General features: G+C 49.2%; 1 protein-coding gene across 2 annotated transcripts; it reads left to right on the top strand.

Annotated features, from left to right (window-relative positions):
• The first annotated feature begins 5 nt into the window (after positions 1-5).
• Positions 6-13,889, top strand: TEN1 (TEN1 subunit of CST complex). 2 transcript variants are annotated; one of them, XM_054593149.1, is made up of 4 exons: positions 6-224; positions 6,677-6,811; positions 8,490-8,647; positions 13,456-13,889. In XM_054593149.1, the coding sequence occupies exons 2-4, from the start codon at positions 6,720-6,722 to the stop codon at positions 13,575-13,577; spliced, it is 372 nt and encodes a 123-aa protein (XP_054449124.1). In that variant the 5' UTR covers positions 6-224; positions 6,677-6,719; the 3' UTR covers positions 13,578-13,889. The 2 variants fall into 2 exon arrangements, with proteins under 2 accessions (XP_054449124.1, XP_054449125.1); XM_054593150.1 differs by having other exon boundaries at positions 6-301.
• The last annotated feature ends 69 nt before the right edge of the window (positions 13,890-13,958 follow it).

Here is a 13,958-nt window from a genome sequence, read left to right as displayed (position 1 = left end):
TCCTTCACCGCGGCCCCTCAGAGGGTGAAACGCCTAACCCGAAGAGGCGGCGGCGCTGGCGCGGTCGCCGTGTCCCGGCCGACCACCGAGGAGGCGAGTCCCAAGCCTTCTGCCAGGGGAGCCTCAGAGCGGACCCCCCGCCCTCCACACCAGAGAGGAGACCCCAGAAGAAGTTCAAGAAATTGGCCGGGGCTGTCGCGAGTCGAAGACGCGAGGGGCTCTCGGTAACTCGCCCCTCCCTCGTCACGTGATCACGTGGGGCGGAAAAAGGAAGCCTAAGGCTTCCTGGACGCCCGAACAGGTTGGCTGAGGGTTGGGGAGGGGCGGGACGACTAGGTTAAGGAAAACTGCGCCTGCGCCTCGCCCCTCTCACGTCCATCCTCGCAACCCCGCCGCTCCCGGGGTCTCCGCGCGGAGGCCTGCTGGGAATGCAGACTAGGTCTGCGAGGTGGAGCGCCTGTGGACTTCGCGCAGTTGCTAGGGGAGGTCGTAGGATTTCCCAGAACTTCCCACATTGGATCAAGAAAGGACGGCAATGAAAGTAGCACTGGGAAGAGGCTCCAGTTGTATTTTGTTAAGCTAATGGCACCTCTGCTGCCAGAAGTGTGGGCAGCTCGGAGCTGGGTGTGGGATTGCGGGTGCTCCTCCCGGGTTGACGGGGTGGGCGCGTACTTAAAGTGAGACCGAGCTAGCCCTGTGCTTATACCATGGAATTCACTTTATTTTCTCAATTATCTTCGTCGTCATCAAAGTTGTAAGTGCACGTTTTACAAACCTGGTACAGGAGGATTTGTAATGAAAAGCAAAAGTTCCCCATCCTCCGAAGCAGCCACTGTTAATTAGTCGTGCTTTTAGTTCTGGTCCCTAAAAATTTGTGAAATACTTAAATGCTTTTAATTCATTTTCGTTAGTTTTTTACTTCATCACATAATAAAGATAAACTACACTAAACCATCCCCTTTATATCTCCCTAACTTACCTTTGAAACTTTAATCGATATTTAATCCCTATTTTTTTTTAAACTGCAGTCGTATTAAGGAATGGCCAAACCTGTAGAGAATTTTTGTAACAGTTTATTTGAGTCAAAGTGACGACATATTTGGGGAAGCAAGATGTCAACTGCTCCAGACAACAGTTTTGCAGCTGCTTTTATGCATTTGAAATTACGGAGAAAACATAAAGATTATTATACGGAGGTGGGGAAAAGCAAGGAGGGATTAGATTACATAAGAGTTAAGTAAGATTATGTGTTCTCTGGAGACTGATTACATTTATTTCAAAGGTGTGTTAACCTAGATGCACAGGGACAGGACAGGGCTGGCTTAAAACCTTTCATTAACAAAGTTAAAGGTGAGGTTACTTTACATCGAACCTCCCCACTCCCCACCATAAAACTATAAATTTAATACCGTGTTCCTCCCAGTACTGGGAGTAGGCTAAGATGAGTGAGGCATTCACCTCCAACATAAAAATTTAAGAAGTGCCAAACTATTAACCAAGGTTAATAGTGTTTTAATGCAACATTAAAAAAAATCGAAATTAATGCAGGAGAATCCACAATGAATAAAATACCAAAAATGTAAATGCAGACAAGATCATTATCACTTTTTTTTCCAAGTTATAAGAAAAAGTTTACTTAGAAAGTTACAGAGGTAGTAGACAGGCCCCTGGAGCTTAGGAGACAGAACAGCAGAGGTAACTCACATGGGAAGAAGAGTGGGAAGGGAGACACTGATTATTCCTTTTGCTCAAGCTCCAGCATACCTGGGGGAAGACACTGTTACTGATGCTGTTTAGTTTGGCTACTGTGTTTAGATTGCATTCCTCTTTGACAGATACTGTCAAAACCTGGCTCAGGTTCTGACCAGTGTGGCTTAGTGTGTTGGCCATTGTCTTGCAAAGCGAACAGTCTAGCTGATTCCTGGTCAGGGCACTTGCCTGGGTTGCAGGTTCAGTCCCTGGTCAGGGTGCTGCTCAGAAGCAACAGGTCAATGTTTCTCTCCCTCTCTATCTTCCCCCTCTCTAAAAATAAATATATGAAGTCTTTTAAAAAATTAATTTTTAAAAATATTTTATTCTATTACAGTTGTCCCTATTTTTCCCCCTTTGCTGTCCTCCATCCAAAAAATTAATTTTTAAAAACTGACTCAGAATATCACCAACACAACCTGTTGATAGACTAAGTTGATTTATTGCTACTTGGGTAAGAAGAATGCTACTTAGCAAAGCTTTGGCAGGGTCTCAGAGAGGAGAAGGTAAGGCCCGAATTTTTTGAGGACTGGAAGTTTGGTTTAAGGCAGGTTTCTCAGTTCAAGGTCTTGATTAGGATTGGTTAAGAGCCACTGTACAGTAGTCCAAAATTCGTGGAAAAAAGGGAAAGAATTCAAAGAATCTCTGGGTAAACTGGCTGTTAATGTTCAAACCATTTGCCTGGGCTTGATGGTCTAGGAAGGGTAAAAAATTGCCAATGAAGGCAGCAGACCACAAAGTCACCTTCATGGAGGCATTAAAGGTGTGGTTTGGGTTGTTTGTGTCCAGGCTGAGTGTGGGAGTAGATGGTTTTGTTTTCACTCTCTTCTGCACGAATACATTCAACCATGCAACACTTACTATGATGTCCCAGGTGCTGTATGGGACTGAGGATACACCGAGGAATAATGTGACCCCTGACCTCATGGAGCTGATAGTCTCGTGGGAGGCATAGACATTGAACTAGTAAACACATCATCATTTGAAATGCTATTATTTAATAAACTGCAGTGAAGAGAATAAAGCAAGGTGAGGCAGTAGAGTGATTGGGGGGGAGGGGGAATGCTACTTTAGATGGGGTAGACAGGGAAGGCCTCACTGAGGAAGAGGTGAAACTGGAAATGTCGGCATTCAGGCTGCGCGTCACTCCCAGAACCGGTGAGTAGAGACAAGGATTGAACCTTTATGGGCACTTCATTCAGATGCCGGTCATCTGAGAAGATGGTGGGTTACGTACCCTAAAAACCTTCTTAACATCTCATTTCAAGCTGACCTTTTTATAAGGAGAAGAAAAGGGCAGATAAGAGGTTTGGGAAAGGGCTAATCAGGTACGAGTGGCAGCACAGTAGGTGACTCCTAGTATTTCTGTATCTGTTGAACAACAGTTCTTTATCTGCGTCACAGACTTTCCTCTCTGGAACACAGCGGCTCTGCTGTCAGCCTCCTAGGGGCAGGTGTCCCAGTTCAGCAGAAGCTTCCCAGACGCATTAGCACTTAAGCCTATCAGCTATAATAAAAGCGCAAATCTTTTAACTGTCAGTGCATGATGTCCTGGAGTTACATGCAGGTTATGTTTGCTGGGTTTCTTCACTGTGAAGTGCACCGTATTTCTCTTTGTAATTAATACTCTGTGGGGAGATATGTAAATATCCTGTTTCTCATAATTTGTATTAACATCCACAGATTTCTCTGGTATCTTCCTCTGGTGATTGGAAAACTTTCTTTTTTCTTTTTATTGAATTTAATGGGGTGACACTTGTTCACAAAATTATACAGGTTTCAGATGCGCAGTTCTACAGCACATCATCCGTGCACTGTGTTGGGTTCAGCACCCCAAGTTGAGTCTCCATTCGTCACCATTTATGCCACCATACCCTCCTCCACCCTCCCTCTACCCACCTCATAAACTTTTAAAGACATAGTGAAATAATCCTTTTTTCTGCTTACTGTTAAATTCTTTAGCTGAGATCACATGTAAACTCTCTATACCCCATGTGATAGAGCCTTTCAAGGCCATAGTTCAAATCATGAATCATATAATTCGATTTTTTGTGTTGAAGATTCATTGTGCAATATAGGCTAACAAAGAATTGTAACTTTTAAATCATTAACGAGTTGCTTCTGGGTTGGTAAACATGCAGGGGCGTGTGGGAGCCGTGCCCTCGGAAGGTGTGGAAGATCCACGCCCCTTCCCACATACCTCGCCCTGTGCATCTCTTCCATCTGGCCATCCCTGAGTTCTATCCTTTCATAATAAACCAGTAATCTAATCAAGTTGTGGAGTGGTAAACGTACACAGTCAGGATTCTTGTCTTCAAGAAAGAAATGAACCTTTCCAGCGGTGATGACCTCCCCACGACAACATGCCTCTCACTAAGGAGCTCCTTCATCCCTCTCCAGAAGAGAAGAGGGAACACAAGCAGAGGTGCCTGGCACAGAGCCCCAGTTCTTAGAGAATGAATGGGAGATGCCCTGGAGGCTGTTACTTCCGGCCGCCTGTAGCCGAGCACTAGCTGCAGTCTTGGGAGTGCCGTCGCCCCGCTGGAGGCCAAGCGCGGCGTACCCCAAATCAAGATGAGTGGGGGACCCATCCCAATAGACACCTTCTGGGTTAAAAAAAGAGAGAAAGAAAGAAACCCAAAGCTGATAAAAGCCATGACGAACTCGGTTACAGGGGTCACTTCTCTTACCTTTGATCCCACTACGGAAACCTTGGCAATTGCTGCAGAAAAAAGCAATTGCCAAGTCAGACTGCAGTCAGACTGGTTCACCATCCTTCCTGTACAGTATTGTCAAACTTCCCAGTCCTTAAAAAGAAGCATATTTCTCGTTTCTACCAGGGATTTCTCTCCCAGGAGGGCCTGGCGGAGAGAAAACGGCAAGGCCCTTCATTGACAGGTGGCGCCACTACTCCAGCTTCTAAGATTAGTTGAAACAGCTGAGTCAGAAGCCTGTCCTGATCTCAGGAACTTTGTGTGATAATATGCGGGTGACGGCTTATGGAGTCAGCTGTGCTTTCTTAATAAACGCAGAGCAACTTTTGTTTAAAAAAAAAAAAATGGAGGTTAAATTTCTAAGTGTATGCCCTCCAAGAGTCAATCCTACTGCATGATGATTTTAAAAATAAAAATAAATTGAATGGCATCGTTACTTAAAGCTCAGCCTATTGTATACATGGTGCTTCAGGGTGGAAAAATTACCCTAAAAGAGATTCTAAAATTTCAGCTTTTTGCAAGGTTGGACAGGATTGTCCCCATAATCCCAAACAAGAAGCACAGCAACCTCTTGGCAGTGTTTGAGAGTTTTTTTGTTTAATTTTTGCTTCTCTCTCACCCCCAAAGACGATTAGAGGGTGTTTCGTTTCTGGTGACAGAGGCTCTGCTCCCTGGTCCTGCCCTGCAGAGCGTGTGCATTCAGGGGAGAACTGGACCTTGGCCAGTGGCCCATGGGGCACAAGCCAGGAGTGTCTAGGACACACTGCTGATGTGAGCAGGGACCATGGATGACACAACACTACTGACCTCACCGGGAGACTGAAACGAGTTGTACAACATTCTAAGTTACATTGCACTTCTGGATGAAAGCTATGTCATCTGATTTCTGCAACGATCTTGCTTGGGATTATTTCATTACCATTTTCTTTGTGTCTCCACGTTCTTGTCCTATCAAGAAATAGTCGAAGGCTCTCACCTGCAGGATCCCTCTGTCACCGAACAATCATTGCTGAATCCCCACCTTGCTAACATTCCACATGAGGCTTCTCATGTTAGAGAGTTGCGCGCTCGCTCGTGCACAACCTCTCTCTCTCTCTCTCTCTCACACACACACACACACACACACACACACACACACAGAAAGGTACATATTATATGTACGGGCCTCCTCCTCACATTTTTTCCTGACAGTGTATCTTGGAGATCTTGCCATATGAGTATGTATAATGCCTCATTTTTTAAAAGCCTGTGAGAAAAAAAATACAATAAAGATTAAATAAAATACCAAAAAACAAAAGCCTGTGAGTGTCCCATTGCATTGTTAGTACATCACATATTCACCAAGCCTTCTCTTTCTTTTAAAAAAATTTTAACAAAACCCCATAACCCCAGCATAACCATGAGAAAAAACATCAGACAAGCCCCTATTGAAAGTCATACTACAAAATACCTGAACAGTATACCGCAGATCTCTCAAGGTCATTAAAAAACAAGGAAAGTCCGAGAACCTGCCACAGCCCAGAAGCATCTAAAGAGTCAGGACGACTAAATGTGATGCGTCTCCTGGGAGACTCTAACAGAAGGGGGACACGAGGGGAAACAAAGGAAATCCAGATAAAGCATGGAGTTAAAAATCACCTCTATATGGGTTCGTTAATTCTGACAAACATGTCACCCTAATGTAAGGTGTTAATTACAGGGGAAGCTGGGTACACAGGAACTCTCTATACCATCTTTACACGTTAAAAAAAAAATCTTAAAGTATTCCAAAATAAAGGTTTATTTTAAAAAACATGAAGACTCCTTTTATGTACAACTATGAAAGAATGTCAAAATACGGTAATAAAAAAATCAAGACTCAGAGCAGCATGTGCCCACAGCTCACAGGGGAAGAAGCAGGGCAAAGCCCGCGCAGTGCCCCTTTCCCTGGGCGCATGTGCGAGTGCCTCTGCGCTGCCACGCAGAGTGGAGCAGCTGTGACAGGGGTGGCAGACTGTCATCCGCCCTGTGGCAGAGCCCTCCTTTAGGGGATCAGGGAGGGAATGGGTTGCACAGGGATTGGAGCAGGAGCAATTCTCTGCTACGTGAAAGCATAACCTACAAAAAAAAATTATTTTTAATTTTAAACCACCACCCACTGGAATTAGCCTTTCCGATGGTGCGGGTCTCAGGCATCTGCTAATCTCTGTCCCATTGTCTGCTTGGTTTGTCAGAAATCTTCAGAAATCCATCCCAGCTCTTCGGTGACGGGAGCCAATGACGCTGCCCAAACCTGGGGTCTACTACTTCCCCTGGGAGATCAGTGCTGGCCAAGTTCCTGACGGGGGCGCCTTGAGGACGTTCGGCAGGTGAGGATACTTCTTTCTTCACAAGGTGGGGGCATGTTTAAGTGGCCCCCCAAGAACAATCGAAATAGTTTTATTATCATTTTGTCTAATTATTTTTAAAATGCTAAAAACTTCATATGCCTTCATTGTAAGAAACATTGACAATCCGTAAATCAAGAAAAAATCACCTGTGATCCCACAGTCAACAACCACTGCTAACCTTTTGGTGATTACTTTATAGACTTTTCCACGCGTGCGTGTGTGTGTGTAAGCATGCGGGTATGTATATACACTATACACACACACACACACACATATGTACTGTATGAGTCATGTATTGCTGTGTAACAAATTACCCCCAAAATTTAGTGGCTTAAAACAATAACAAAAGCTTATTATTTCATTGTTACTACATGTCAGGAACCTGGGAGTGGATTAGCGGGGTGGCCTGGGCTCAGATTCACTTCTGAGGTCGCAGTGAAGACGTTGGCCAGACGGCCAAGCTCTGGGAGGCTGGACTGGACTGGAGGACCTGCTCCCAGGGCGACTTGTTCACAGCTGGGCGAGTCAGCGCTGCTGCTCTCCAGAGGGCTCAGCCCCTCCCAGGGTAGGTTCCTTCTTGGGGCTGTTGGCAGAGCCTCGCGACTTGGCAGCTTTCCCTGGAAGGAGTGATCCAACGGGAGAGAGCGAAGAGAAGGCACATTGCCTTCTATGACCTAACCTTGGAGGTCAGTCTCCATCATTTCTGCAATAGCCTATTGGCTACATGAGTCACTGCTGATCAGGGTGGTGAGGGGTTACCCAGGGATACAAATGCCAAGAGAAAAGAATCATTGGGGAAAAAATTCACTATGTCTCCTGGAGACATGTACACATATGTAGAAATCTTTTAACCTACATGTGATCCTATTGTATTATTAAATGGTACCATTTATGTATTTTCTTACTTGGATATGGTAGACCTAGTTCCATGCCAAGTGTATAGATCTATATCATCACTTTAAGTAGATCCACTTTATTTCATGGCCTAGATATATCAAATTTATTCACCGGTAACTAATCTATTTACTTAACCAAAAGGTGTTGATTTTCAACAAAGACACCACTGTATTTGAGTGGAGAAAAGGAGGGTCATTTCAGCCAATGTTGCTGAACAACAAATGTTGTTTCATTGCTTTACCCATTCAACAGAGTACTACTGAGCAATGAAAAGGAAGAAGGTACTGATTTACCCAACAACATCAATGAATCTCAACATCATCATGCTGAATGAAGGAAGCTAGACACACAAACGCATGTGCTGTTACAATTTCATTTGTGCGAGATGCCTGATCAGGAAAACTCATCTACAGAGACCAAAAGCATGGGAGGGAAATAGGGAAACTGACTTCAAAGGGGCACAAGGGAACTTTCAGAGGTGATAGAAATGTACTAAATCTTGACTGGGCCGAGGGAGGGGAGTTACACCAAGTATGTATTTTTGTTAAAACTCACCGAACAGGTGTCTCTTAATGCATGTAATTCATTCCTCAACACTCCACTGAAATTATTTTTCTGATTTGTTGCCGCCATTTTTACTTTGTCTAATTGAAGTATGGCAGACCATTTCCCCCCGGATTTATTGGCCTCCCCAAACCTTGTAAGCATTGTGGCGGTTGTGTCTGTGGGTAGAAACGATCACCCTTTCCCTGGCTTCCAGGTTGTGCCTCTACGACGTGGCCCAGTCCCGGGCGACCCTGATGGCTCGACGTGGGTCTGAGCAGCACCAGGTGCTCGTCTGCACCAAGCTGGTGGAGCCATTCCAGGCGCAGACGGGCTCCCTGTACATGGTGCTTGGGGAGCTCGAGCACCAGGAGGGTAAGCTGGGGCCGCGCGCCTGCCTTGTCACTCTGAGTCCTGTGTGGAGGCCACTCTGAAATGCTCTGGCCAAAAAAGGAAAAACGGAACCTGAACAACTCACCCTCACACCATGTGGTGTGCTTCCTAGGCTCTGGCTAGTTTATCAATTACGCTATAACCTGTTTCCTTTACTTTCTTAAAAAAATGTTCCCCAAGTTTCTGAAAGTCATACCTGCTCACCATTGGCAGCTGACACAAGGAAAGAAACATGACAATGAGGAGACAGAGGCAGAGCACGGGCCGGGCATGGAAGTGGCCACCCCACCTCAGCCAGGGCAGAGGGGCACACGTGGCTGGTCCCCTGGTCAGGTCCAAACTCCTGTGGGGACACACAGGTCAACCAGACACGAGGCATGCCCCAAAACAGGATGGTGGTGCTGCCTAAAGTCACCTGTCTGAAACGTTTACACTAAGAGTTTGCTCAGGAGATAGAGAAGGTAAAGAAATGCCAGCTCTGTGTTGAAACTCGCTGGCAGTGCCACCTTCTTTGGGCACCATCCAAAGGCCCGAGGGCTTCCTGTTCAGGTATTAGGTCTTTCCCCACTCTCGTCCAGAGTCCCTAATAGGATTTCCCGGCTGGAGGCTGCCCTGGAACTCTTGCTGTAAAACCCGCATGTGCGCCCCTTCTGGTTTGTTCCACGGCACTGCTGTTTCCTCCTGTCGTGTCCTCTGGGACCTTCCCTCTTACATCTTCGAGCCTCCTTTGCATGTTTTTGCAGGTCCCACAGGGACCTGCCTGAAACCTGCCTTCTCCCCAGGCCCACACCTCCCCACACACCCTCCCTGGTGGAGGCCCTGTCAGCTTCCCAAGCCACACACCCCACTGAGGTGGCACCTGCAACCCACTGGCTCCTCCGGTTTGTCACTGCACGCCTTTCTCTTTGACCTCGGCGGGCAACCAGTTCTGCCACCCCGCGATCTGTCCCACCTCTGCCTCTGACACCCACAGCTGTCCCCAGGGTGACCTCACCTCTGCTCCCTGAAGCAGCTCCAGCCTTTGCCTCTCCCGCCCCGTGGACTCGGGACCCCTCCGTTTTCTCCCTTCTTCTCTCTCCCATTCCCTTTCCTCCCCTCCGGCTGGACCTCACCACCACTTCGACCCTGGCAGAAGTTCCAGCCCCTTGCCCTCCCTCACTCCTGCCTGTTAAACCCCAACCTCCGCCGGCTCAGGCTCCTCCTGGCTGTCGGTGGAGAAAGCCCACAGAGCTCCTTGGAGTCCTGGCACGATGATTTCACGGCCTTTTATCTCACGGGGGCCTCCACGCTGCTCAGGAACCCTCCCACATGCCCCTCTCAACCCCAGGCCCACAACCCACGCAGCTGTTTCAGGCAGCCACCTGCTCCGCAAGACCCCTCCTTGATCACGTCCCCTGTCCCTTTCTGCAAATGACCGCAAATCCTACATCCCGGTAAGGTCAGAGCTGCAGCAGCAGTCCGTCCCCCTCAAATTATACGCCCGTCCACGCCCGTCAGCAGCCCCCTTGCCCCAGTCTGGGACGGAGAAGGGTCCCTGCGGCCTGAGGCATGGCCCTGCGCTGTGGCTGGGATCCGTGGCCTGCCCTCTGTGGGGGTGCTGCCCCCTCAGCGGAGCCCACCACCTGTTATAGCGGTTCCTCCCCCTCAACGCATAAAGCCCTGGAGCCACTTCCACTCTAAAGTAACAACGACGGGAGCGGTGCCAGACAGTGCCTGGGGCGGCCGCAGCAGGTCTCTGCCAGACCTGGGTCCTTGCCGTGGAACAAGGAGAATCCAAGAGCGTGACGGGGCTTAGTGAAGTACAGTAAACTTATTACTGTGATAGACTGCGTTCGAGAAGGGATAGCAGGCGACCTCGGAGAGCGAGACACATCGATGGGGTCCAGGTGGGGGGTTTTAATGAACCATGGGCTTCGGATGCTGGGGGGGACTGTCTGCATGGCTTGGATTTCTGTTTTCTTTTTGGTCCTCTCAATTACAGGAAATTGAGGAGGAGGTAGCAGGGGAACAGGTGGCCAGCGAAGGTGGCATCTGTGATGTTCCGGCCAGGACAGACAAGGGGAGGGGTAGAGCGTGAGGCCTTTGTTCCCCGTTCTAACTTTCCTGCCTCAGTAATAATGGTAATAATGTCGTGCTCTGCTCTGTGTGCCTACCCGGCCGTGACCCGCCTCCCCTTCGCCATCAGGCTCCCTGAGAGGCCTGCTGTCTCGGCCGGGCCCCCTCCTGTCCCGCTCACAGCTCGGCCCACTGCACCAGGACGGCTCCCATAACTCGGTCCCTCCTTCCTGCTCTAGCGTCTCGATCTTTGCAAGAAGAGGCTCCCCTAACGGGCCCTTTCTCTAGCTGTCTTGTTCATAACTCCCTTCTCCCTTCCCTTGACACTTCCTCAAACGCTATTCTTTTCATGCCGCTGGCCTTTCGCAGGTGGACTAACAGATTGGTCCCTTGTGATAATCGTATTTTTGAAGCTCACCTGCATGTTTAATGGCTGTGAATTTTCATTCCCAGGGAGAAACAGCTCGTTCCACTATGTAAACCTAGACAGGAGGGCTCCGCAGGCTGAGGGGGAGAGGGCTGTAAGGGAAGCACTGTGAAATGAAGCCCAATACTGAGGCAACGCTCGTATGGGCAGTTTGGAAGCATTGGGTGCAGGCTCCTGTTTTGAGATTTTAAACTGTGCCTTGGACCCCGCAGGTCATGCTGAGCACACACAGCTGCTCCGTGATAACAATGTAGGCCACGTGTGTCACAAGAAACAGTCTATTTAATGATGCTTAAGTTACTGAGCAAAAGAGTTGTTTTCAAAAGATAAAAAAGGATGAATGTTAATTACTTTTGTCACTAAAAACTGAAAAGTCTAATTAAGTTGGGAAAAATATATGCTTTTTAGAATGTGCAGGAAATAGAATTAAAAGTAACCTGTTCATGGAAGGAAGGAAAGAAGGAAGGAAGGGTGGGTCTCGACCTCGTAGTGCTGCGAGAAGTTTAGGCAAACATCTGTTTGGCTGGCAGGTATACTGGCCTGGCGACGCCTGAGGAGGGATGGGAATGGCCCACACTGACCGGTGGTTTTGGGTATTGTCACAGGCCCACTCCACCCCAGGCCATGTGTCTCTGCAGCCCAGCACTGGGGCCAACAGCAGCCAGTGACACACAGGCAACTTTCTGTTTCAAACAAGTTAATAATCTTCCCGTGTCGAAGGCTGGAATCTACATGATCCCACACTCTGAATTCTGCCCGGCTGCGTTAAGTCAATAAAGTGGCCTAGAGACAAGGGAAGGCGCAGACCTCGCCTGACCGCGGGCCTCCCTCTCCCTGCACTGCGTCACGGGGAGACAGGACACTGTCCTAGAACATTGGGTGCAGTCATCGATTCACCCAGAGAGCAGAGAGAACAGGAGTGAAAAAAGTAAAAGCAGCGTCAACAGAAGAAACATTCAAACCTGTAGAGAATTTTTGCGAGTTTGAGACAAACTGACGACAATCGCCAGGAAGCACAATCTCAGCGGACTGAGCAATGCTCTGGAGAGCGGCAGTGAGGCACCTCACAGTCCGAGGGGGCGGCTGGGGGGGGGCACGTGACATCCACTGGGATAGACTGGGGAGGGGGGAGAAAGCAAGGCGTGGGGGTGGGGAACCTCTGGGACTGGAGAAAAGGTGAAATGAAAGACACTTATTTTCCGTAGGTGGGTAAAGGATAGTCAACTGTCAACAGTTAACACGATAACAGTAACTGTGAGGGGAGTTGTAGTCTCCGTTCTGGTGGGGGTGGGGGGAAGGGAAGTTACCTGGATGCTGCAAAGGTGCAAAAAGATGGTAGACAGGCTCAGTTAAGGGAAAGGTGAGTCTTTGTTAGAGAAAAACACCGGCTTCGGACTGGCCCGACTGCTTATAGTTAAATGAGTTGTCGTTTCAGACCATACTTGGAGGTCACTTGGGGTCTCCGGGTTTGGAAGGCCATCTCACAGGCCTCCCCTGAGCTCGTCAGGTTAATATATGGCCCCTTTTCTTCCATGGAAGAGCCGATTAGGGCAAACCCCAGATGTCTTATCCGTTTGATGTCACTTGCACCTCGACACCATCAGGTCACCATAGCATCTGCTAGGAGCCCCCTGAGCCCCTTGTCTGGGGTGGGATGACTTGCCCCTATAAGGCCAAGGTCTCCCCCTTGGGTTTAGTAAACGTGGGGGTCTCTTTGCCCTGATTTCCAATGCCAGAGGGTCCCGGGATGCCCTTCCCTCGGTACAAATGGAAAACAGATAGGAATAAGTGGAATGGTGACAGAGACCCCCCCCCCCCGCCCTCAACCTCAGGCACTCGGGCCCTACAGAGAAGGTAGCAGGAACCGAGATGACAAGGGACGGAAGGGGGAGGTACGTCTCTCTGGTCCTCCTTCCCTGGAGAGGCGGAATTTTCAGGCTACCCCCTAAGTGCCGGACACGTGCCTGTAGTGCATGGGGGGTCCAAGTAGACAAATGGCCAGTGTCATGTGTGCTCTGTCACAGCTGTCCTGTCAAAATGCTGGACTGAGCTCTGGCCTGGTGGCTCAGCTGGTTAGGGCATCACCCCATACACCACTGAAAGGTAGCGGGTTCGATCCCTGGCCAGGGTGCTTATAGGAGGCAACTGATCGATGTTTCTCTCTCACATTGATGTTTCTCCCCTCACCCTCAAATCAATAAACATATTCTTGGGTGATCGGACAAAAAAATCTCGGGACTGAGAACAGGCAGAGGGGGGACAGCTGGCCCGCAGCGCGAGCCAGCGCCTTGGTGTTTATGTCTTTCAGACGGAGGTCCAGTGCTGAAGGCGCGAGTGCTGACTTGCGTGGAAGGAATGAATCTCGCCCTGTTAGAACATGCCATTGGAGAGCAGAGGACATACCAGCAGGAGAGGGACAGCCGCCCGTAGCAACTGGTGGCTTCTGGGGACCCTCCCCCGACCCTGCGCCTGCGGTCAAGGCCACGGGAGAAGCCACAGCCGCGACAGAGGAGTCGGAGAAGATGCAGGGACTTACCCCAGTGATGGCCTTTTTCTGGAGCCGGAGAGAAGAGCGGGGAGAGCTTGTTAATTGGAGATTGTTCCAGAAACGCAGCCTGGAGAGGAGGCACCAAGGCCTGACACCCCTCCCCCAGGAGGGCACAGGAGCCGAGCCCTGGGCGCTGCGGGCTGTGGGACTCTAGGGAGGCACGGAGGGTTCCAGAAGGTCCTCGGAATAAAGGCCCGGGGAGACCTCGCTGTGTGTGCACGTGGTGCAGCGCCCGTCGCGGCCGGGAGGGGGAGCCGCGGAGC

Source organism: Pteronotus mesoamericanus, unplaced genomic scaffold (genome assembly GCF_021234165.1).
Source record: "Pteronotus mesoamericanus isolate MK-2021 breed Mesoamerican mustached bat unplaced genomic scaffold, CSHL_Meso_final scaffold_408, whole genome shotgun sequence".
Classification (NCBI taxonomy): Eukaryota; Metazoa; Chordata; class Mammalia; order Chiroptera; family Mormoopidae; genus Pteronotus; species Pteronotus mesoamericanus.
Note: the sequence above shows the minus strand (reverse complement) of the source record. Positions and strands in the feature narration are given on the sequence as shown.

What these genes read in the sequence shown, in the direction of transcription:
- TEN1 (XM_054593149.1), top strand. Translation starts at nt 6,720, where the DNA reads ATGACGCTGCCCAAACCTGGGGTCTACTACTTCCCCTGGGAGATCAGT. An exon ending in GCCTTGAGGACGTTCGGCAG is followed by an intron (nt 6,812 to 8,489) that starts GTGAGGATACTT and finishes CCTGGCTTCCAG; the next exon opens with GTTGTGCCTCTACGACGTGG. An exon ending in GGAGCTCGAGCACCAGGAGG is followed by an intron (nt 8,648 to 13,455) that starts GTAAGCTGGGGC and finishes TATGTCTTTCAG; the next exon opens with ACGGAGGTCCAGTGCTGAAG.